This window comes from Meriones unguiculatus, chromosome 16 (assembly GCF_030254825.1).
Source record: "Meriones unguiculatus strain TT.TT164.6M chromosome 16, Bangor_MerUng_6.1, whole genome shotgun sequence".
In the NCBI taxonomy this organism is placed as follows: domain Eukaryota; kingdom Metazoa; phylum Chordata; class Mammalia; order Rodentia; family Muridae; genus Meriones; species Meriones unguiculatus.
The window spans coordinates 38,779,950-38,805,501 of NC_083363.1; the positions used below are offsets into that span (position 1 = coordinate 38,779,950).

General features: G+C 45.0%; 1 protein-coding gene across 2 annotated transcripts in view; it reads right to left on the minus strand.

Annotated features, from left to right (window-relative positions):
• Nucleotides 1-2,924: 2,924 nt before the first annotated feature.
• Clic5 (chloride intracellular channel 5) overlaps nucleotides 2,925-25,552 on the minus strand; it is a 143,030-nt gene continuing 120,402 nt past the window's right edge. For both annotated transcript variants that reach the window (XM_060369682.1, XM_021649468.2), the window contains exons 5-6: nucleotides 15,204-15,385; nucleotides 2,925-7,790 (exon numbers count right to left, since the gene is read on the minus strand). In XM_060369682.1, coding sequence (XP_060225665.1) covers nucleotides 7,623-7,790; nucleotides 15,204-15,385 — 350 coding nt within the window. In that variant the 3' untranslated portion in view covers nucleotides 2,925-7,622. The remainder of the gene's footprint in view (nucleotides 7,791-15,203; nucleotides 15,386-25,552) is intronic.

Genomic DNA, 25,552 nt, shown 5'->3' on the forward strand with positions numbered 1-25,552 from the left:
CTATGGCCAAGCATTCAAACAGATGGGTCTATGGGGGCCATTCCTATTCAAACCACCACATGGGGGTAAATGGAATCTTTTTGTTTTCACCCACATTTTTTCTAATTAAATATTATTTAATTCCTAGTTATGTATGCAGAGAGAGGAGTGATAGAGTATGGATACAGGTGCTAGAATAGGGCAGAAGATGGCCTCAGACCACTGCAACTGGAATATAGATGGTTGTGAGCAGCACACATTCTTAGCCACTAAGCTGTCTCTTTGGCCCCTCACTGGTGTCCTTCATCTTCAGAGTTTTCAAAGTTGGAGTCTTCTCTACTCTCTGTCTTAAGTAGCGGCATCTGATGAGCTTCACGCCAGAGCCTTGAAGAGCCTTTATTGCACAAGGATGCATATTTCACTGCATGTGGGTGGAGAATAGGAGACACAAGAATTATGTGAACTGACTCCAAGCTAGAAACCTGAAATTTACTTCAAAAAAAAAAAAATCCACTCACACAAATACAAGTTGTCTATTTTTTTTAGTCTGGCCCTTGGTTTCATTTCTATTAATGAAGTTCAAGAGAAATCTTAATATAGGCTGTCATTACATTTGAACTCAGTCCTAGTTGTCAACAAATGCTCTTCACCAGTGACTGAATAATCTCCCTGCCCAAGATCACAGAATAATTCAATGGCTGCCCCATGAGAATAATGTTCTTGTCTCCAGCCTGCACTGCCTGTCTCCTTGGTCTGACACTCTATGCTTTTCCTAATAATAATAAAAAAAAATACTGTATTTTATGTGTGGGAAGCCTAGCTGTTAAGCCTGAAAGGGTTGGGGTGCAGGGATGTCTCAGTAAGAGCACTATGCCACACAAGCATGAGGACCTGAGTTCAGATTCCAGCACCCACATAAACAATAAGTGTGGTTATGCACACACTGCTAACCCCAGTACTATGTGTGGAAGAGGGCATTAGGTAGCCTGCTCCATCACTGTCTACATATATATGGTTTTTTACTGAGCCTGAAGCTAGGCAAAAAGGCCAGAAATTGCCAAAGATCCTCCTGTCTTCACCCTTACATTCAAACACACACACATACACACTAATAAAAAATAAAAATAAAAGAGACATGGTACTCAGCATTTTTGAGCATGAGCTACTTTCATCTCCAATATCACTTATTGGAGACTTCTCTGCAAAGGGACTGAGATCCTTTTAATCCTACGCATAACCATTACACCTCACATGTCATATCAGTTACTGAACTTACTGCCCGGACAAAATATCTGGCAAGAAGCAAATTAGGAGAGGAGGATTTACAGTTCATCTTGGCTTTCAGTTTAAGGGATTCAGTTCTTCACCTCGGGGAAGGCAAGGTGGCAGTGAACATGAGGCAGCTGGTCGCCTCGCATCTGCTGTCAGGAAGGAGAGAGGCTGTGAGGCAGCCTTTGAGCCTGACCATAGAGATCTGCCTCTCCTAGTGAGGCTCTTCCATAACTGTCGAAATCTCATGAACCAGTGGCAGATATTCCAAAGTCAAACCACAACATAGCATAGCAGTTTATGCTTCCTGGTTTCTTCATGATATAACAAGGAGAGAGATGAAGTTTCCCTTGACCCAGCTTCTGCTCTCCAGTTCACAGTTCTGCGTTCAAACAATGAAACAATGGTCCTTCTAAGGCAACAGCACATCTGGGACACACAAAACACTCTACATACTACACACACACACACACACACTCTCACACACATATGCACACACACACACACACACACACACACACACACACACAAACACACACCGCATATCCAGAGACAGCCCTGGTACAGAAATTTAAAGAGTTATTTTTCTTAAGAAAAGATCATTTTCTCCAGGACTTCCTAGGCAGATCTCTCCTCCCACATCTGGTATAACTACCTGGGGATCCCACTCGGAAACCAACTGGCAGGATGGGTACAGAATATGGATGGTTTCCCAGCAACTGGAAATGAGATTGTTTTCACTGGAGTCATGGGGTGAAGCAGGAGAAGGAGAGTGAACTATTGCCTGACCTAGTTAGAGCTCTGTCAAGATGATGGGTGTGGCTTCAGAGCAATCAGTAGCCCCGATGTACCTGCCCTGAGCCCCAGGCTTCCCCTTCTCAGCAGCTCGTCAGTAACTTCTAAGAGTCTCATAGGCTGTTCTCACTGCACAGAGAGCCATACAAGAGGACCAGGACCATAGCTCACAGGTGCCCTCAGCGGAGAACGTACTGTCTTCAGAGACCCTGAAAACCTCAGCCTTGAGTTGGTGATGTGCTGCAAGGGCTGACTATTAGTGCCGGGGATGTTAGTGGGGCTTAGGAGAGTCAGGAGGGAGCTTTGGGCACAAGTAGACTGATCCTTTAACTTACACTAGACCATCACTTGCGTGTCTATCTATGGATATGACAATGCAGAGAGGAAAAGGAAGCATGGCTGGCCGGGTATAATGTATAACCTCACCCACAGACCATCAAAGAAATCACAGCCTTCTTGAGTTTAAAAATAGAATTGGGACAGCTACATCACAAACCTTTTGATTTCAGGCTTTTCTGTTCCTATACCCTCCCCCTTCTTCCTTTTCTCTTTCCCACCCTTGTCTTTTACTTTCTTTGTTCCATCCTTCTTTCTTTCTCCTTCCCTCCTTCCGTCACTCCTTTTCTCCTTCTCTCTCTCCTCCGTCATCCCTTTCTACTGTTTTCTTTCTTTCTATGCTGGGGATCAAACCTACAGTATCTCGCATTATAGGGCTCTACCACAGATCCACACTCAGGCCCACCTTTATTTTTGTTTTTGTTTTGATTTAAAAAAGACTGTATTTCATGTGAAATTAAATATCTTTATTGGAAAAGAGAGTGATATTTTTATATTGTCACTTAAGACAACATAACCCAAACCCAAAGAAATCCAGTTATCTCTTTTGTAATATTTGAAAATAAACCAACTTTATTTAAATCAGTTAATAGCAATCAAGACTGGGAAACACATTTACAGCTGGCTCAAGGATATGGAGAAAACGCTCAGCTTGGTGTGTATGCAAAGGCATGTTGCATTTAGTAAAGCTTGAGAATAAGACCTAGTCTCACCACAGTTAAAGGTCTCAAGAAAAGTGAGTCACCATCATTTGGAGGGTCTGCATACAAGGAATTAAAATCACTAAATCATTAATTCTCCAGCTTATAAAATGAAGAATAAAATGGGTGACGGGAGGGAGGGAGAAGAAATTCAAATGTGAGCTCAATATTTTGCTTCTTTTTATTTTGTTGTTTTGTTTTGAGACAGGGTCATGTGTAGCTCAAGCTGTCCTCCAGTTTGCTATGTAGCTGACCTTGAACTTCTGATCCTCCTGACTCCACCTTCCTAGTGCTGGGATTACAAAGGTTCTCTACCATTCCTGTGCTGGAGATCTGACCCAGGGCTTCATGCATGCTAAGTAATCACTCTACAACTGAGCTAGATCCCAGTTTGATATTTTCTATAAATATATCCACAGTCTACGTTGGGAAATCTTTAGCTGTATACCAAAATACCATGTCTTCAAAACTGTTTTTGCCAAACACCAGATTGATTTTTTAGAAACCTACGGTTTAACTCAGACCTTATATGGGGACAATGTTTTGTTTATTTTGGTTAGTGCATGCAGTGGTAGTGAAGAACAGATTTATCTCTTTAAACGACATTTAATAAGAGTGTGCTGTCTGATTCATACTTAATAATGAGATGAAAGTGTCTTGAAACTAGACTGGGAGAAAAATATTGATGAGGAATACTGAGAAAGGGAGAGGAGAATACACTTATACCTAGGGCACAAGCTGTTAGTTTGAGTGAAAAAGAGCAGTGGATACAACGTCACTGGCCAGTGTGTTGAAGGGCCCCAAAGCCAATGACAAAATCACAAATGTTCTCCAAACACTAGGATCTGGTGCTTTATAGGCACTTCTTTCCTTCACGTCTTCTAAAGATTCTTCATAATGTTATGTATAGTTATGATATATATGAATATAGGGGATACAGATATGGAGCTCTCAAAACATAATTCTTGAGAATCACTGAACTTAGTCTCATTCATGAGTAGGTGTTTCACATTTCCAAGCAAGGCCATGTTAGTATCCTCCTCGTAGGCAGCTGAGCTCACTCCTGGGCCATGAAGGCGGAACCCTGGAAGCACTTACCTACCAGACACCGGCCGCTTCTACAACATTTTGATTGCAGATGCAAGTCTTTTAGCGATGGTGAACTCTTACTGAATAGACACACAGCTTCTGCCTCGGCTTCCTTCGCAATACAAATTTGCCTGGGCCTGCCAAGTTCCTGGTACTCTCAGACAGTGAGCATCTGTCTGTGCCAGGCGCTCTGTGCCATGGTGGTCCTAAAATGCTTGGGACTGTCTGTCTGCAGAAGGCAGAACTGCCTTCACTGCTGTTGCCGCACCTCAGGAGAACCAGAAGGTAGCAGAAACATGGTCCAGCCTTCACTCTTGGAGCAGCTGCTTTTTGATGAAAAACCCCAAGATCCTGTCTGGTCTCAGCAGCACCAGAAGTGAACACCAGAGACAGTGCCATCTACCGGGAAGCTGCAACCAGTTTGGGATGGTCTGGCCAAATAAAATGATTGACTGCTTCCTACTTGGCAACTGATTTGTTTGGTGTCATGAGGCTGCCTAGGAGAGGAATTTTTCAGAACGTATGAAATTATGTTCTGAAACAACCGAAAATTCACTTTCTATCTCACTGTGTATAGTTATTAATATATTAATTGGAATACCTTCTCTCTGGGTCATCCTAAGAGGTAGGCAGTTTTAAATAGGTAGGCACACCAACTCGATAATTGTGAGTCTGACCCCAGCTGTCTGTCTTGCCTCCCACATAGCTCTCACACAGGCAAGATTGGCATGTGACAATCCGTGGTAGAAGAGGAATACAAGCTAAATAGCTCCATCAAGATAGTCTCCCTTTCTCTGCCTCTCCAATGCTTCCGGAGGGACCGCCATTTACCAGGACAGCGCCTATCCAGAGTCGCCTATGCAGGAACATCCACCCTGATAACCGTTCCACACAGCCTGAGCTGGGATTTGGAACCTTACCACAGGGTGGCTGCAGATGGTGAATCACACACATGACAAGGTTAAGACCAGGGTCCAGGGAGGCTGGAGCCACCAGAGAAAAATCTCCTTGGGGAGAGGGATAATCATCATTTACTTTATTGCTGTTTTTATACACCGTGATAATTATGTCCGAAGACACTGGTCAGTCTCCTTATGATTATCTGATAAAATTAAAATTACTTCTGCATCAAAGTACCCAGAAAAGCCTCTCTCCTACAGTCTTGCCTGTCTTGAAAGGGGTTATAATTGATCCTCTAACACCCAACATTGCCTAAATTTTGTGACTTATGTAAAGCTAACCTGACCACGGGAGGACCTGCTAGAAACAACGTTGACTCGGCTTGGGAAGTTTCTTTGTAAAGACTTGCCAATTGCTGGCCTCAGATCACCACAGGACCGTCCTGGGTATCCCTCCCACCTTTCCTCTCAGGCCCCTCTGTCCGCAGGCTACACTTCACATCTTTACCATCAGCACATTTGTGGGACACAGGGATGTGAGCTGCGTCGGGTTCACCCTGCCTGCCTGTAAGTTCCGGGAAAGATCCCTGAGAACAACATGGTTTCCTAGTAATTAAACAGCCTTCCGGTTGCTTCCGGAAGCTCTCCTCCCCTGGGAGGCCCATTAGGGAAATTCCCCTGAAGGAAGAAGGGCTGTTCCCTCAGCACTGCTACACTTTTAAACATCCCGAGGGGCTGCTTGCCGAGAGCCTGTGGAAAGGTTCCTGTAGCGATGGAAATGAATCGACTCATTTTGCCTCTTCAAAGCCCTTTCAAGTTTAAAAAAGGTCCTAGCAGGCACAGTCCTCTTCCCCAATGGGCTAGGGAGACCTCCTGCTTCCTCCCTCCTCGGATCAATGGTCACTCTTTGCTTTGGAGATCCCTAGAGAAAGGTGGGTCCAGTGACTGCTTGGCTTATCCCATGTTGATGTTTCTATGGAAAGGACCCGTGCTGCCCCGCCCTCCGGTGCAATGAGCCAAGGCCAGGCTTCCGGCCCCCACGAGCCTCACCCTCCACTGGCAGGCAACACACAGGGCGAGATTGTTGGAACTGAGGCCCTGAGGATGGGTTTCTTCTAGGCATTCACTAGAGGAACGCCTAGAAACTTGTGAGCGCCTCACAAGTAGAGGAAGAGCTAATGATTAACTCGTTTGCCATAGTGCCTGATCAGCCCAGGTTTCCATGCTCAGGCCTTGTGAGTTTTGTAGGTAAAACTCAAGGAGAATGATTAAGGAGAAAAATAGTAGTTTAAAAAACAAAACACTTCCTTTTCTTAAAAATATGATACTGTGATGACTGTGACAGTGGGAAAATGGACCCAGGGCAGCACGGATTTTCCAAATTCAAGTTGTGGCTTCCCAGTCAGAAAGACCTGTGGACTTCCTTCCTAAGGTAGCCATTCCTTCACACCATTCCTTCACAGAATTTCTCTTCCATCAGGGCTTGGGGCGAAGAAGCTAGGAGCACACACCAGCATCTGCAACCAGCATCTGCAAGTGACTAGGAAGGGCCTGGAAAACATTTTTTTTTTTTTTTGGCGGATGTTGAATCTGGTTTATGGCTGGTAGGTGTGCCAACCAGTCCAACACCAGTCCAAGGTTTAGATACTGAGAGAGAAGAGTGGTCTAAAAGTTTTCTAAGCTACATCAAACTCATATAGAACTGTATCTCCTCCCTCCCTCTCCCATCTCTTTCTCTAACTGAAAGTCACTCATTGAGGAACACAGTCATACACGCCCGTGCGATCTCCAGTGGACTACTCTTCAGTCAGTGACCCCTGTGGCTGTAGACCCTGGTGGGCCTTTTGGCATCAACATTGCTTCCCAGAAGTCCCTCTTCATCTGGGTCACCTCAGTTTAGAATTAGAAGTCAACTGCCTTTGTGGCAAAATGGAGACAGAAGGAAAGCTGGGGTCAGTGCTGGCCAGGTCATATTGCACCAGTTCCCAGTGCTGCAGCAAATTCGAGTGTATCCAAGGGGACATTACCATCTGGCCCTCTGGTCATAAATAGTGAGCAGCTGGAACTGCTTTGCTAGATTCCCAGAGCCACACTCACTTGAGAGCTCCCCACCGCTGCCTCCCCAGTGATCATGTAATGGCATTCATTCATGCCCTTTCAGTTGCTGAGGAAGACAGGGGAGAGAGAGAAGCTAGCATTTCAAGCTGTTAGAGCATCTAAGAAAGCATTATGATATTGGCAGAAGGGAACAGTGACAATCCCATGGAAGATTTCCAAACTGACCCCAGATACACCGACCCTAGATCAGATCTGTGGGTGGAAAGATCTGCTATTATGTCTCTTTGCTTGCCAGGCTCCTGTAGGGCAAGGCGGAAGGATGGCACTGATCTTAGAAGGTAGAAGGCTAGAGTTGAGTTCAGGGGTGCCAGCAAGATGTGGCCTATTCTTTTTTTAATGTTTTCCCCAAGGCAACAAGGAGGCAGAGTCTGTAGCGTTGAAGGCCGTTGGGAGAAGTAAAATTCTTCTGCAGCAGAATTGGGCCAGACATCTAAGCTCAGGATCGGCTGAGGCGCCTGGCGACATCCGCATAGGCCAGCTCAATCTCACTGTCAGCTGCGCAGGTGTTGGTGAACTCGTCCCGTGCATAGGCATTCTTGAGGTACCGCCACAAGCCGGTCATCTCAGCTGGAAGGTCATAGTTTCGGTACTTCTTAGCCACAATCTAAGCAAAGGCGACAAGAAAGAAGGTGGTGTGAAGACATCAGTAGGAAGTGTCAGGGTCATGATTCCATGAGTATCAGCCATATCAGCAAGCTCTGGGCCTGATTGAGAGAGCCTGACTTAATCCATAAAGTGGAAAAGAAATTGAGGATAATTTTTATACCAACCTCAGGCCTCCACATGCTTGTACACACATGTGTCTACACAACCATGCACACACATGATGACAGGCATGAAAACATGCATAAGCACACAACACACACACACACACACACACGAAAAAATTGTGCTGCGAAGAAAAGCACCAATGATAAGGAAAACTTTTTGAGACAGATGTAATTGGTATACAGCATAACATATTTAGAGAAATATTTATGACACCGGCAGACATATTACCCACATAGTAACTATGTTCACATAGTCTAAGCTAACTTCAAACTTTCTATATGACTGAGGATGACTGTGAATTCCTAATCTTCCTGCTTTTCATCTCTCAAGTCAAGGATTATAGGTACATGGTACCTTGCTTTGTTCAAATTGTCTTCTTTTCCTGATCCCTCTTCTTCTTTCTTTCAGATAAGCATCCTTATTTGTGTTTGGTGGGGGACCAGAAAAGTGAATTAGGTATTCAAATATGTATGTAGATTCTGGATCTGGTGTGGGAGTAGGCCAAGAGTTGTCTCAAATCTTGTCCCGAGTTGCCACACTCAAGGGCCCAGGAGTTTTGGAGAAGTGGTGTTTGTGTCAATAGAAACAGTATCACCAGTGGTTAGCTCACAGGCTCTGCGTCTCAGTTGACTGGATTTGTAATCCTCACTCCATCTGAGAGCTGTGGCCAAGGACAAGTTCTTGATACCTTTCTGTTCCCTAATTTGCTTTTCTCTGACATCGAGGTGGTGATAGGATATACCTTGCAGGAATGGCTTAGTGGGTCCTGAGGAAATGCTTAGAGGAGAGCCTGGCACACAGGAAACATTCAATAACCGTTGTCTAATATGGTTTACCGAGGCCTGGCTTGTATTCATATTCATGCATCTGCTTCTTTCCTATATAGAGGCTGGCAGGATGGGGTTTTTGTTTTGTTTTGTTTTGTTTTTAGTCTGTGTAGTCAGGACAACTTTCTGGACATGTGACCTATGATTTCTCTCAGGGTCTTGTACACAGAAAGGCCTTGCTCTTGGTTTAGTGCTGTGTCAAGAGCAGCAAATTTTTCATAGATAGAGATAGAGATAGAGACAGAGACAGAGACAGAGACAGAGACAGAGACAGAGATAGCGATAGATATGCAAGGGGCCCTTATTCACTGCTCACTGGGACCCGCCCATTAGCTTTCAGAGTCAGGCAGGAATAACAGGGAGAAGTATCTCTCCCAGGGTTCTGCTTCAGACTTTCTCTGTTTCCTCTTCAACAGGAGGCACCACACCACAGGATCCGATATCCTCCTGCTGGGGAACCCTCAGCTCAGCCATGCAAGGATTTCTCCCTCTTACCCCTATGGGTGATGTAGGAAATTATGCCAAGAGGAAGACAGTGACAACCTCCTGCAGGAAAAGCTCATTTTCAGAGATCCTTCCACACCAGGGAGAGTACGTGTTCCCTCCAGGCTCTCGTTCCAATTCTGAGCTTCGGGTATAACATGGGATATGGTCTGTCCTGAGTGTCAAGTGTGAGGGCAGCATCCTTTCCGCCTCCACAGCTTCTAAAAAGCAATAGGACAGGAGGGACACAGCCTTTGCATTCCTAGACTCTTTCTAACCCTGTTGACTATGTAGATTGTGACCGCTGACAACACTGCCATATCAGCAGGCTCTCATCTGGGTGCTATGTTACGCTACTTAGAACTGGGTGCAAAACTACCTAAATCTCTGAAGAGTCCTGCAAGGATTTTATTCCTATTGTACAAATGAGAAAGGTGAGGCACAGACATTCCATAAGTAAGACTTCGGTAAACAGTTAAATTTAATCTTTGCTATCTTCAGTTATTCCAACATCAGACAAGGTCCATCTGATTATATGTAATGAGCTGATCTCTCCCCCACCCCCGACCTCTGTGCTGCAGAAGATTGAACCCAGGGCATCATGCATGCTTGGCAAACCATCCTATTAAGTCACATCCCCTGCCTTCCAAATCCTTTCATTTCGAAGATGGAAACTCTTCAGCAAGGAGCAAAACAGCCCAAAGAGGTTGAAAGATTCATGTCTTGTTGCAGTGCTTCTCAACTTGTGGGTCATGACCCCTTTGAGGGTTGAAAAACCATTTCACAGAGGTCACCTAAGACCACTGGAAAACACAGATATTTACCTTATGATTCATAACAGTGGCAAAATTACAGTTATGGAGTAGGCATAAACATAGCTTTATGGCTGGGAGTCACCTCGACATGAGGAACTGTATTACTCCAATACTCAAGGGACTGAGGCAAGAGGATCTCAAATTTGAGAACAACCTAGACTATCTAGTTAGACTCTTTGTCAACTGATCTGAAGGAAATGGGGAGCGGGTGATATTTTACACTGATCGATAAACTCATATTTTGTTCATGCGAGCATTTGAATGTTGGCATTTATTTGGTTATTTATTCATTTGTTTATTTGTTTTGTGGTGTTGGTTTCAAGCTTAGTGCTTGGTAAGAACTGTACTGGTTAGTTGGGTTTTTTTGGTTTTGTTTTTGTTTTTTTGGTCAACTTTACATTAACTTGAGCCATCTGGGAGAAGGAACTTCATAAGGTTGCCCTGTGGATATGTCTATAGGGCCATTTCTTGATTATTAATTGATGTAGGAGTGCCCTGCCCACTGTGGGTGGTGCCACTTAGGCAAGTGGGACTTGACTGCATAAGAGAGGTAACTGTAATATTCCATTGTGTAGATGTACCACAATTTGTGCATCCATTCCTCCACTGAGGGGCATCTGTTTCCAGCTTCTGGCTATTACAAATAAAGCTGCTATACACATGGTTGAGCAAATGTCCTTATTGTGTACTTGAGACTCTTTTTGGGTATATGCCTAGAAGTGGTATAGCTGGATCTTGAGGAAGTGCTATTCCTAGTTGTCTAAGAAAGCGCCAGATTGCTTTCCAGAGTGGTTGTACAAGTTTACATTCCCACCAGCAGTGGAGGAGGGTTCCCCTTTCTCCATAACCTCTCCAGCATGTATTCACTTGAGTTTTGATCTTAGCCATTCTGATGGGTGTAAGGTGAAATCTTAGGGTTGTTTTGATTTGCATTTCCCTGATGGCTAATGAGGTTGAGAATTTAAGTGTTTCTCTGCCATTCAATATTCCTCTACTGAGAATTCTCTGTTTAGCTCTGTACTCCATTTTTTAATTGGATTACTTGACTTTTTGCTGTTTAACTTCTTTAGTTCTGTATATATACTGGATATTAGTCCTCTGTCAGATATAGGGTTGGTGAAGATCCTTTCCCAATCTGTAGGCTGTCGTTTTGTTCTGATGTCCTTTGCTTTACAGAAGCTTTTCAGTTTCATGAGGTCAAATTTATTGATTGTTGCTCTTGGAGCCTGTGCTGTTGGTGTTCTGTTCAGGAAGTTGTCTCAGCAATAAAAAACAAGGAAATCATGAAATTTGCAGGTAAATGGTGGGATCTGGAAAAGATTATCCTGATTGAGCTATCCCAGAAGCAGAAAGATGCACACGGTATATACTCACTCATATAGACATATAATATAGGATCAACCTACTGAAATCTGTACACCCTAAGAAACTAATCAAGAGGGAGGACTCTTACTAAAATGCTCAATTCCTATCCAGAAAGGCAAAGAGGATGGACATCAGAAGAAGGAGAAAAGAGGGAACAAGTCAGGAGCCTGACACAGAGGACCTCTGAAAAGCTCTGCCCTGCAGACTATCAATGTAGATGCTGAGACTTATGTGCAACCTTTGAGCAGAGTGCAGGGAATCTTAGGAAAGAAGTGGGAAACAGTAAGACCTGGAGAGGACAGGAACTCCACAAGGAGAGCAACAGAACCAAAAATTCTGAGCACAGGGGTCTTTCCTGAGACTGATATCCCAACCAAGGACTATGCATGGAGATAACCTAGAACCCCTGCATAGATATAGCCCATGGCAGTTCAGTATCCAAGTGGGTTCCATTGTAATAGGAACAGGGACTGTCTCTCACATGAACTGATTGGCCAGCTCTTTAATTACCTCTCCTGAGGGGGAAGCAGCATTACCAGGCCACAGAAGAAAACAACACAGCCACTCCTTATGAGACCTAATTGACTAGGATCAGAAGGAAGGAAAAGAAGACCTCCCCTATCAGTGGACTTGGGGAGGGGCATGCATGCAGAGGGTGGAGGAAGGAAGGGATTGGGATGGGAGGAAGGAGGGAACCACAGGGGGGATACAAAGTGAATAAAGTGTGATTAATAAAGAACTTAAAATAAATGAATAAATAAAAATCAATGTAAAAGTTATGAAAAAAAGAGAGAGAGAGGTAACTGCGTGAGCAAGCCAAGGGGGGAAAGCCAGTAAGCAATGCACCTCCTTGCCCTCTGCTTTAGTTTCTGCCTCTAGGTTACTGCCTTGATATCCCTCTGTGATGGGCTGGGATGTGAGTGTGTAAGTCAAATAAACTTGGAAGGTGCTCTTGGCCACTGTTGTATGAGAACAGCAGAAAAGCAAACTAGGATGCGTGTTCTGGTTTAACTTCATTAGCTTGAAAATAGCAGACATGTGATTAAAGAACCTATATCTTCATTTACGTGTCTCTCTTTTTCCAAGTTGCCTCACAGGGAACACGGTCCCTGTGTTGAGCCACAAAAAATCTACCCAGGAAATTTCAGACCAGGCTCTCAGTGAGTGTGGTCCACAGCCACTCAGCATCCTGGGATGGGGACAGTTGTAAAAGGAAGGCAGGCTGGAGTGAGGGTGCACAGAACTCTGACATTCGAAGGACCTTTTGTGCTCATGCTCTGAATTTGCCGTTTCATATGAAAACAGTTAGCTCCCACAGCCCGGATTAAATTTTGGCATCTGAGACCAAGCTGCCTTGGCTCCCCTTCATGCTCTCTGCACCGCAGAGGTTTGCCAGGTCTCTGGATCTGATAAGCTGGATCAGCAGAAATCCAAGGAGACAGAAGTCTAGGGCCCCGGTCTTTGTTCCCTCCTAGGCCATCCTCCGGCTGATCCCCAGTGTCCCAGAGCTAGAAAACCCACTGAACTGTCTCCAAGGACAGAGGATTAACCTAGTCATTTAGGGCTGGCAGGAGCTGAGACATTCAGAGAAGGAGGTAGTAGCCTGGGAGTGCCATGTGTTTGCCTACTTTGACAAAGGATGCTTAAATGAGTTGCCCATACATGTTGGAGTAGAAAGGAGAGAAGGAAGGAAGGAAAATAAAGCAAGGAGAATTTGAGCTACACCCCTTCTTTTAGGCTCAAAAAAAAAAAAAAAAAAGAAATCCTAAAAGATCAAATGACTTGCCCTGATCCAGCCTGCTAGATGAATTAGAATTCATCTCTTCTGATCTTTCCATTATATCATGATGACACTGTGTGACTGAGTGGACATCATACATACCTAATGGTTTTGCTTATTTCTCAGGGGGAAAAGAAAAGAAGAAAGTACAATTTGGTGGGTAGGGCCTATGATCATTATTAACTTCAAAGTGACACACTTGGATGGACCTACAAAAGATCTTTAGCTTGGCCCTGAGCCCAAAATGTCTTCATACTAAGGTGTGTGTTTTGGCCTGCCCCAGAAGCAGATTACTCTGTTCCCAATTTTGGCTCTAACCCAGACCAATGGGACACTCATGCATGGATGGTCAGCTAAGTGACTTCATGACAAGCTGTTGCGTGCTCTGATTGGAAGGAAGTCTGTGTATCTAGCTCAGTACTCCAGCTGAACGAAGTAGCTAGACCCTGCTGATGAATGGTGGGCTAGCCTTCTTCTCAATGGAAGGCAGAAAGAAAAAAAAAAAACATGACTATCCTAAAAGGCACATAGTGGCTGATCAGAATGCCTGTGAGTAAGTATTTATTAAAGACTCACCGCCCTTGGAAAAGGTATTTGTTCTCACAGAGATTGCTGTCAAAATGAGATGGTAAGACAGACGTAGACATGGTAAAAGGCAGGGGTTGGTTTGGCCATGAGACCCTACTGCATGTTGGTCTAGACAGTGAGTGAGCATCAAAAATGGTGAGGATCAGGGTGAGCTGAGTACTTGGTAAAGTACTTCCTTTGCATGCATGAGAGCCTGAGTTCTCCTCCCTAGTGTAAGCCACATACAAAAACAAGTGTGTTGTTGCACACTTGGAATCCCAGTGCTAGGGGACAAAGACAGGAGGGTCGCTGGAGCTCACTAGCCAGCTAGCCTAACCAAATTGGTGAGCTCTGAGTTCAGTGAGACACTCAGCCTTAAAAGAAAAAGATTGAGGAAGGCACCCAAAGTTCATTTCTAGTCTCCACGTGCAGGTACTTAGATGCACAGACAGAGGGAGTGATGTCTGTTTGGAGAACTTGGGGAATGCAGCTGCTGTCTCCCGATGAGATGAAGGAGAACAGAGATGTTCTGTGCTGCTCTAGGAAACATGCTTGAGGGCCACATGAGGGAGGAGGCTGTAATAACGAGAGCCGTGTGCCACAGTAAGATGGAAGACTCCTCTTCACACAGAAATGTGTCAGCACACTTCGAGGACGGTGACACGGATGCAGCAGGAGGCAGACCAATGTGGGGTTTGGAGGTTGCTTGAGATAACCAAATTGATGGTGGGTACCATAGAGAAAATTGATGGGTCGGCACCACAGAGAGCTTCTACCAGGTCTGTGCGTAGAGATGTATGGAGGCCCATGAGGACCCATGGACTGCAGCTATGAAAGCATGGCAGGGCTAACTCCAAGAAGAGGCTGTGATGTAACTGAATATACAGTGGCATTCTGCTTACTACATATTGATACACTGAGCCCCTATAGTATAGTAAGCGATTTCGTGTCATGCTTAGTCCCACAATAAGCCTAGAGATATACAACACGTTACTATTTTATAAATGAAAATGAAAGCTCAGGGGCTAGAGAGATGGCTCAGTGGCTAAGAGCATTGGCTGCTCTTCCAGAGACCCAGGTTCAATTCCCAGCACCCACATGACAGCTCATAGCCATCTGTAACTCTAGTTCCAGAGTATCTGACATCCTCTTCTGGCTTCCATGGGTACCCGGCACACACATAGTACACACACATATATGTAGGCAAAATGCCCAGACACATAGTTACCTTTTATAAATTTCAAGAAAACTGAATGTCAAGAGAGACTGTTTCCCCACAAGCAGTGAGGATGACCTTGGGTCCCTAATAGATCTGACTTCAGCCCCCAGGAGTTACTGCCCTTTTGACTCATCCACCCAGTTGGCTGGGCCTGAGATGAAGCCAGCACCCAGGAGCAGATCTCTCTTACCTTGACCACATGCAGCTTGGGCAGCAGATTGCAGTCAGCCAGCGTCAGCTCATCCCCATCCAGGAACTTGCGCTGGGACCCTTTCTCATCCCCACGGGTGTTGGTGTCAATCTCCTCCGGCAGAGGGGTGTTCAGGTAGTCGTCCAGCTTCCTCAGCGCCTTTGTCAAGCCTCTCTCAAGGGCTGGCATGGAAGAACGAAGGAGAGGTCAGCTCTCTTCTTACCGAATACAGCCACGGGGACTTCAGAGAAGACGAATGTCCCATCACTGCCATCTCAACACATACAGTAGAACTCCTGGTAGCTATGAGCATGATTCAATGCAAATGTACTCAACTGCCCAACAAGGCAAACCCTAGGTCTTGATAGATGGCTCAGGAGTCACTGAGCTACCAAAAACTAGAATTTGTCTCCCCAAACCCTTGTCAGGCAGTCCATGGTCACCTGTAACTCCTGCTCTAGAGAATCCAGTACCCTCTTCATACACACACACACACACACACACACACACACACACACACACACACAAACACGAGCATGCATGTACGCATGTGTGCGTGGAGAGAGAAATGTAAAATAAATCTTAAAAAACTAGCCAGGTCGTAAACACCAGCTATTCCTTTAATTTGATTAAATTCCTTTTACTTTGATTAGGAAGTGCCTTTTATTTATTAAAAAATTACAGCAGCTAGGACACAGGTCAGCATGTTCAGTGCTTACTCATCCCAAGCAGATGCAAGATTAGGCAACTCCTATTTCCTTACTTTACCTATCTTTATTTTGTCAATGATTAGCAATACACACACATACACACACACACATTAATTTTGTAAAAAGGGCTAATTAAGTAATTAAAAAGGACACAGAAGTAGGAAGTAGTCCTAAGACAGAGATAGGAGCAGATTTTGTGGTAGAGGTAACTTTGACTAACCCTGCTGGAGAAGGGCAGAGGACCGAGCCTTCAGGAGACAGGCCACATTGCCAAAGGCCACTTGCAGAGGTCCAGTGGATAACAGAGAGGCACAATGGAGGTTGATCTAGAGCAGATAGCTCAAAACTGTCCCAAATTGCCAGACCAATGCACCAGACAGGAATGTCCATTAGCAATGTACAATCAACTCCACTTGCATAGAGACCTGCTGCAGGGGTATCTCAAAGAGTGAACACCTAAAGGAAGATGAAGTGGCTGAGGAACTTTATATCCTTGCCCTAGATTAATTAGCAAATGATTCATTTAGACACACATGAGCATAGAACTTCTGAATCACAGAAAGCTGACATGGAAACTTCACACCTGAATATACAGGGCAGCTGCAGAATAGCTAGATGGCTGGCTGGTCATTGACTACTGTTGCTGTGATATCAGCCCTGATCCTCAACCTCCCAAGACTCTGGTTTACAATACGCTCTTGAGATCATGAGAGTCCCCGCTGGTCCACATGGCAGCAGATACAAGGGGACATTGCCATCCAGAGGAGAGGCTATGAGGCCTGTCCTCTTTTTCACGGTTTCCCAGATGTGTCTTTCATTAATTAGACACTAACCCACTTTTGTCTTTTCATAGGAGGCCTTTTGTTTGAGACAATGGAAGGCCACCAGTCTGGGGCAATGCTGCTGAACACTTCCTGGAATGTTTGGAAACCAGCTAGAGGCTGGCCATTAGTTTCTCAATACTTCCTTTTTCCCTGGTGTGGCATTTGAACTCATCTTCATCATCTGCTTTGTGTTTCCAGTTTGAGAGAATAGAGTGAGAAGGGCTGGGAAAAAATGCTTGAATTCCCTTCAGTGATTGTCTAGACTGTGATGGGATTACCAGACTATTCAGGGGCTAAAGCAGAGGGCGGGTACTAGACAATACTTATTATGCTTTTCTCCCCAAAGCTATTACATTTCATGCTGAGTTTGTTTGCTTACTCAAATCCCTCTACTCCTTCCAGTGATAGAGTGGGGAAAAAAAAATCATAGTGGGAAAAGGAAAAAATTAACACAGTGTTTTAGTTTTGTTTAGTTTTCCTGTTGTCCTGCTAAACCATCCTGATACAAGGCAATATAGGAAAGGAATTATGTATGATCACAAAGGCAGGAGCCTGAGACACCTGTCTACAGTCAAAAGCAGAGAGAAACAAATATCCCCAGGCTGCCTTCTTGTCCAGTTTTCTTCTGTCCTGTATAAGTCAGCCCATCTGCTCCACCTAGGGAATGGTATCACCCACAGTAAGCTAGATCTTTTGATATCAATGAACAATCAATATAATTCCCGGTCAACCTGGTCTAAATAAATACTCACTTGGAACTCTTTTCCTAGGCAATTCTAGATTGTGGTGAACTGACATTTTAAAATGACCATCCCACATGGTACACTTGTTAAAATTGCATCAATTTGTATCATCCAAGGGCTACGGAGGAGTATGCGAAGGAAAAGGAGACATTGCAAGTACTAACTTTAAATGCCTCTTGGAGACCTTGCAGAACAACAACAAGTAATTTTGGCAGAAAGGCCTGAGGTGATGATGGGGACCTTGGAAAACTAGCCTTGGGTAGAGTCCATCTGTCTGTCAAATGAGGCCTAGAAATGGAAGAGGTAAAGTTTAGAAACAGGTGTGGTTGTGCCCCCACATCATCATCACAACAACATGACACTGTTGCCAGTCACTTAGCTGGAAGCTCTCTAGTCTTGGTCGGGAGGACTGAGGTTGGCATTGGTGTTTATCTTGGTAGGGACAGGAGATGAGAAGCAGGAAAGAAGCCGCTGCAGCTATCCTAGGGTAGGATTTTGCCTAGAATAGACTCACTGTTATAGCTTCAAGGTCCTTTAACTGAAGAACTCTCCAAGGCCTTGGGCATGATTTTTCACTTCCTTGTTAATGGCCATTGCGTTAGCTTTGGGTGCCATAAATCCCATCTGTGACCCTGGTCCTGGTCCCCTTCTGTGGCTGGAGGTTAACTCCTCAACTTCAATGAGTGACAGCTTTCTCATCTCAGTAAGGACAATGAAGATCCCCAAGTTGCACATGGTCCCCTGTATGGGCTCACCCAACTCAGACAGTGCAAGGGGAGTTCCTGATACAAAGGCCTGGGCCGTACCAGATTGGGCAGTGGTTATCCCTCTTCTTCCGTGACCTGTTTTGGCAGCCATCCTTCTGTGTGTGTCAATCTGCCCATAGTTTCAAATCAGCACATCCTTAAACATTCCAAGATGCGACAGAGAACAGGAGATTCTGAGTGTCTTCAGTTCTGAAGGGGCTTTATTTCCCTCCTTCCTTCTTTACGAAGCTTAGGTTGTCCTCACACCCAAAAACTCGCCAAAGATGGCCTTGAACTTTTGATCCTCTTTCCATCACCTCCCTAGCACTAAGATTAGAGGAATGTGCCACCATGTGCCCTCCCTTGTATGTTTAACACACCACTCTAGCCATGTCCTTTATGCTCCTTGGAATCCTTGTTGGTGACAAGCCATGTAGAAAGGGATGATCAGAGGGAAGCAGACATAACATACTCCCATGCTGAAACACTGCCAAGCAGTACCTGGACATTTTTTTTTTCCAGCTTTCTTCCTCCTCCCTGCTGGCTCAGTCCTAAAGCCACGGGAGTAAATGATCTCTTTTGGCTGATGGCATTTGGGTCATGAAACCACTCATAGTGAACTTTCTATAGTGGTAAGAGGAATAGGAAAGAGACCAGGATGACAAGGGGATTCTAACTCCTTCAGGGTGTGTGTGTGTGTGTGTGTGTGTGTGTGTGTGTGTTTGAAATCTTACCTCTGAAATACTTCCTCAGAGATGCTAGCTGAACTAACCTCAGACAGGCTATAGCATCCAGCGACCCACGATGGCTAATGTCCCATGAACTTGATGGATACCCAGACTTTTAATTGCTCTATTTCCCTCTCTGCCTCTGCTCCTCATAAAGATTTATTCTGTATGACACACAAATGTGCTGGGTAAAATATGCAATGAGGAAAAAGGGGAAGAGTTCATAAATATTCTCAGCCATATGCAAACAATCTCAAATTTATTTCTCTCCCTCTCTTTTTTTTTAAGAGGGAAAAAAATCCACCCATTCCATGATCGCTTCCAGATTCATTGAGGTTGCTATTACATAAGAGCCAATATTGTTTTCTCGTCATAGAGAAATAATGAGTTGGAAATGGCAATTTGAGCTAAGAAAATAATATAGTCTTACCAAGGCATGGGGGCCTGAATGAGGAATGGAAAGCCAAGATCCTAATCCAGCCTCCAACAAGTTTCTGCAAGCATGGCTCAGCCCTGGATTGCCAGCATCTGGGCACAGCATGCGATTGATGAGCGTGAGGCCAGCAGCACCTCTGGGTCTCAAAATTCACACAGAGAGGGGCAGATGTCAAGGGTGGTCTTTGGGAAGATGGAAAGCAGGTCAAGGCTCAGGAGATTTTCCTGTGTAGTTCTCTCTGTCATGTGGACTTGGAAAAGTACACATGTGTTACATATACTCTCACAGACACATTCATAAACATAAATAAAAAGAAATCTTAAAACTCTAAATCAGAGAAAGAGGTGGCTCAATGGTTAACAGCACTGACTGCTCTTGCAGGGGACCTGGATTCAAGCTATAACTCCAGCTCAGGGGATCCGATGCCTGTTTCTGTCCTCCATAGGCACCACATGAATCCAGTGCACAAACATATATTCAGGCAAGACATCCACACACGTCAAATAAAACTTAATTTTTTGTTAAAAAAATAAACAAGACCCCAGTCTGACAGAGGTCTGCAGCCTAGATGGGTGTTCGCCCAGCTGTCCCATAGACAGCACTGCTAGGTGCTGGCTTTAAGCTGTGCACCCTCTACAGTCTCTCTGCTCCATTCGTTGCTCCAGTAAGGACCATTCCCACACCAGAAAGGCAACACACTCACCGTTTTCTAAACAGATCCTGGAATGTAATGTCTCTGTTGCTCAAATATACAGAGAGACAAGAATTGGTATTCATCCTCACTTAACAGTTAAGGAAACTGAGTCACAGTCATACCCCAAGCTTCATCTGTTTATGCTAGTACACACGCATAGCTGGTCTCTTGAAGCATTCAAACCCGTCCTGAGGTAAGCATGAACAAGTGCTCTGTTTAGTTTTTTTAAATGCTTCCTTATGGGATCCCATGCCCTGGGCAGTGGGAAAATAACAATTCATGAATCTATTCTGGATTATAACCTAGGCTGATGTCATAGCCCCTGTAGTTCCCTAGAGAATTCTCATTCTCTTTTGCCTAGAAGTGCTCAGTTTCTCAGACAGACTGGCTCTCCCTTGCTCTTCTCCCCACGTCAGTGGGTCTGGAGGGTCGGGGGAGGATGCTCTGTTACCTAGTGGCACTGGGTTGGAGTGGGAGCTAAGACAAGTCTCTGCTTCTTTCTAGCAAGACCATGGAGATGCTGGCTCTAAAGCTGAGTTGTATGTGGTTTTCTTGCCTTCCCTATGTGCTGGAAGGCATTCCAAGCAGAGCATTACCCGGGTCTTTTCAACCCAGATCTAGGCTGCTGACATCCAGGGCTCTCTCAAGCTTCCTACATCCACAAACCTGTTAAGGCAGTGGCTCTCTGGCTTGCTGACCCTGCAATCCTACAGTTCCTCGCGTTGTATTCACCCCTGATCACAAAGTTATTTGTGTTGCCGTAACTGTGATTTTGCTATTGTTGTGAATCATTATGTGAATGTCTGATAGGCACATGGTCTTAGGTGACCCCTGTCAAAAAGGTCATTCCACTCCCAAAGGGATTGCGACCCACAGGTTGAGACATGCTGTTCTAAGTCTTCCTTTCTGGTGAGTTTGGTTCATCAATAGCCATGTAAAACCAAGGCATGGCGGCACATAACTGTAACCCCAGCAAAGCATGGTGGAGATGGAGCCATCTTGTGAGACTACTGACCAACTGGTCCAGAAGAGACAATAAGGCCCAGGTTCATAGAAAAGACTCTGTATCCAAAAATAACGTGGACATCAATAGAAGAAGATACCCAAGGTTGATCTCTGCTCCCTACCCACCCACGCACAGAGGGGGAGGATCCTTCATAAAACTTCCTAATCTCTAAAGATGAAGTATGCACAGATTGAGTTAGAATCATACACTCAGAAATATAAAGAAAAACATATTTTCAAATAATTAGCCCCAATACACACATCAGGAGCAAAAACCTGCCTATAAAAGCTGAGAAGGGGGGCTGGAGAGATGGTTCAGTAGTTAAGAGCACTGTCTGCTCTTCCAGAGGACCCAGGTTCAATTCCCAGCACCCACATGGCAGCTCACAACAGTCTGTAACTCCAGCTCCATGGGATCTTATACCTTCACGCTGATGCACATAAAATAAAATAATTAAAAAAAAAAAGCTGAGAAGTGGATCTCAAAACTTAAACCCCTCCCACTCTGCCAGACAATGTGAGTTCCAAGGGCTGGTCCACTGCTTCTAAATACCTACGTGGTCTATTACATGCTACAGACTTCTGGTACATCTCTGTCTCATTGCAAAAGGCATTACTTCTTCATACTCTACCTTCCAGTGGATTTGAGGACACATTTGTATTCTGCTTTCAATGGTTGAGTTTAATTAGAATCTTGATGCTTCAAGAGTCATTCAGAATGGCCTAGACCAGGTTGTTTGTGAGTACAGAGCCTTCAGAGTCCTTCATATCATTTCTAAAAAGCTTGGGGTTAATGCTGCTTAAAAAAAAGTTAAAATTATACTTGGGTTTTCTCCATGAAGAAAGAAACGTCTAGATACTGAGATGGACATGGATAATTGGCTGAAATGTCTACTTTTCATCAGAGCTCATGTGGATACAAAAGAAAAAGCTACAAAAAAAATGCAGCTGTTATTTGAGGGATTCCAAGTGGGAATTTCTAGGCATCATATTGTTGGAGGAAAAATACAAACATAGCCACGCTTTGTTGACATTTGAGAGTTAAAAACATAAATGAGATTTCATGAATTAGATAAGACAGTGGAGATTAAAAGAACCCAATGGGAAGAGTCTGACATCCCTTCTCTGTAACCTTTTGGAGGAAGAAGCTTTTCTTCCTGTGTCCTGCTATTATATAAAAGGAGATGTGGAGAGGCTGAATGACTCAATGCCAAACATTCAGGAATCCAAGGCTGGGGCTGACAGGTGGCAGGCATGTTGGTTCTGTCACACTGAGTGCATTTCTGAGGAAGTCAGAGATGCTGTAAAGAGACTGGTAGATTTTCATTTTGGGGATTACCCAGTGTGGTCCCTCCCTGCCCCAGTATATGAAACCTCACATAAAGGTTCACATTCACTGCACAGGTTTAGGAAACTAGCCAGCATCAAGTTATCGGAATAAAGGTCAAATACGAAACAGGTAGACTGAGGTGTCTGTGAAGACACAGCCTGTACAGTGAGGTTGACTCTTATGACCTCTAGCTCACAAAACACGAGGTCTTCAGAGCCGCAGGTCAGAGCTGGCGCAGGATTCTAGAAGACGGGGAGGAGCTTACTGGGTGGCGTGTTAGCTTCCTTTGCTGTATCTGGGCCCCTGGCTACGTTCACACATAACTGGTGTCCACAGGGATAAGGGATGAAGGGTTAGGGTGTCAGAACCAGGTGCCAGGCTGCCATTAGAGGAGCAAAGGCAACAGATGCCAACCCTCCATGACAAGTCCCTCACAAGAAACTTGCCCTTGAATTCTGATGTTACCAACGGCTGTTTAGTGGCTGCTGTTGAGGCAACCTCCATGGAGTCTGGTGCAGAGTCGGGCCTAACCAGACACCTAACTTACGGTCATTATTCTGACCAGAACTGGGGCTTATATGGGAGTTGACCTAGAGTCAACTCCTTGAGCCTTGCCCTGTTCTCTCCATGCTGTCAGTGTTCAACACCCTTGGTCTGATCCCTTGGAGAATTTGTGCTGTCAGATCAATACCACTAGAAAGAGCCCAGGTGGCCAGCAAGGGGTGTATCAACAAATCAACCTCAGTTCTGGGAGACCTGGGGACTCACCTGGAAGAAGCAAGCCCAGTGCCTCAGTTTCCAGGCACTGGCCCAAGTACCAATGGCACGAAGACAAACTGAAGCAAGAGGCCGTGGCCCTTACATGAGGTCACCTGCCCTGCCCTGGAGATGTCAACAGGCTAAAGAAGAGTTTGCAGTTCCTACTGCCAGAGGTGTGAGTCCTTTGCTCTGGAAAGGAATTCCGCCTTGGATGGAGGATAAAATGATCTCTTACCCGACAGGCAGGATTCAAACCTTGTGACTGTGACGTTTAGGATACGGGACACTATGGGTGTCCCAAAGATTCACAGTGAACAGAACTCTCTCAGATTTGTCTCCAAGGAAGTCAGGGACTTTGCACTAAGGAAAACACATTGTCCGTGAAGCTGTTCCCCTGAGCTTTATAGAGGAGCCGGTTTTTCAAAAAGAAGCACTTTTCAATTTGGCTCTACATGTCAACTTATTATTAGCCAGCATTTATGAGATATGCACACTTTATTTTATACAAAAGACAAGAGCCTTTGGTGAGTGTTTAGCTATGCTGAAAGCATCGTTGCGGGGAGGAATTCAGGGAAGTTTTGGCATGTTGTTCATATAATAAATTTTTGAAGGATGATATTGATGATATAGACAAGTTCCAGGTGCAGCTCTTTTGGAAATCTTCTCAAAGCCACAGTACATTTGAAGAGAAAAAACAAACAAACAAACAAACAAACATTCAGTTCTTCACATTTAGGGTTCCATACAATCCATACCATCAGTGGGGCAAGAAGGGGGAAAGAAAAGAGAGGAGAGAGAGACAGAGTCAGAGAGAGAGATGGAGAGAGGGAGAAAGGCTGGGTATGTTTCTGATTAGTGGCCGGGGTTGACTCCAGCCATGGGGCAGTGGCGACCCCTTCTGGCTGTCCTTAAGCAGAGCAACTCTGCCGACCTCTTCCATGGGAGGCTGTGTGTGTTTCCTATTAGGCTTCCCAGAAACTCATAAAGGGCTGTAAAATCCATCGTGCTAATAGAAGGACCGACATAAATGCTGACTGAAGCTATGGATGCCGCCAGTGTCGTCCTGACTGAGTGGGGGACGAATCTAGGGGGCATTTACAGTTACTTTACAAAGGATGATTTTTTTTTAAGCGTCAGTCTATAGATTAGGTTTAATATGTATGTTCAAACTTAAGGAGTGAGCTGGCCAGAGAGACTCCAATTCTATTGGTCATCTGTGCCTGTATCGAGCTGAGTCCTTCTCTCCTCTCTCTCACCAGGAGCACTTTGGCTAAGGAATTCCACTCCCCCGGCTTGCTTCATCCGCACATGTCCACATCTTTTCCCGAGAGACCTTCGCAGATGTGGAAGCGGCCACCTTGCCGCCACCCTTGCCTGGTTTTGGCGAGTCTGGGACTTCCCTGCACATTCTCTTCCAGCTGTTACTCCCGGTGTTCCTGTGTCCTTGGTTTGGGACCTTCTGTTCCCTCGTGGATGAGGAAGTCTGCTGAGCATGTTAAAGAGCATGGTAGTCATGCAACGAGGACTAGATGGCTTAACAACTCATCTGATCGCTATTTTCTAAGTGCCCTCCTCTGGTTAGAAGACTCAGTACCACACGCATTCTGAAACAATGGATAATATTCAATGTGGAACACACACTAGTCTGGAGCACAGGCCTTGGGCCCAGCTGCTGGGGTTGGTGACCCTGGCCCTGCCTTGTATAGGCAACAGTGGGCTGTTTTTAAATGTCTGGGTCTCGGTTCCCTTGTCTCCAAAGTGGCGCTCACAACCGGTTGTACCTTATTGGGTTGGTGGGCATTAGAACTGAGTCAGTGACTGTAGGGGACCGTACCTGGCCAGCGGTGTGTGGCACTGTGTGTGACATGGGAGGGTGCTGGTTTCTCAGAATCAAGACACACGGAAAAGCTAATCAAAGATGGAAGGCAAAAAACAAACAAACAACAAAAACCAGAAAACAGCCTTCCTTCTGCTTCTGTTGGGCAGATGTTGTGCTTGACTCACCGTGGACAAACTTGAACCCCTTCTCACCCTTAGGAAAGTATCATCTGGCCCTGGTGGCTGTGTGTCTGTGTGTGTGTGTTTGTGTGTGTACGTGTAAATGAGTGCTTGTGCATGTCAGATGTGAGTGCTGGGTGTCTTCCTCAGTCAATCATTTTCTGCCTTACATTTTGAAGATGGTGGCTCTCAGGAACCTGACGCTTACCAGTTCGGCTAGACTAGCCAGCCAAGCAAGCCTCAGGGGCCTTCCCCCTCAACGAAATGATAAGCTTTTAAAACCGTGGGTGCTAGGAATCCGAACTCAGGTCTTCAGTCTTTATGTCTACACAGCAAGCACATTACCCACTGAGCCATTGCCTACACTCCTCATCTG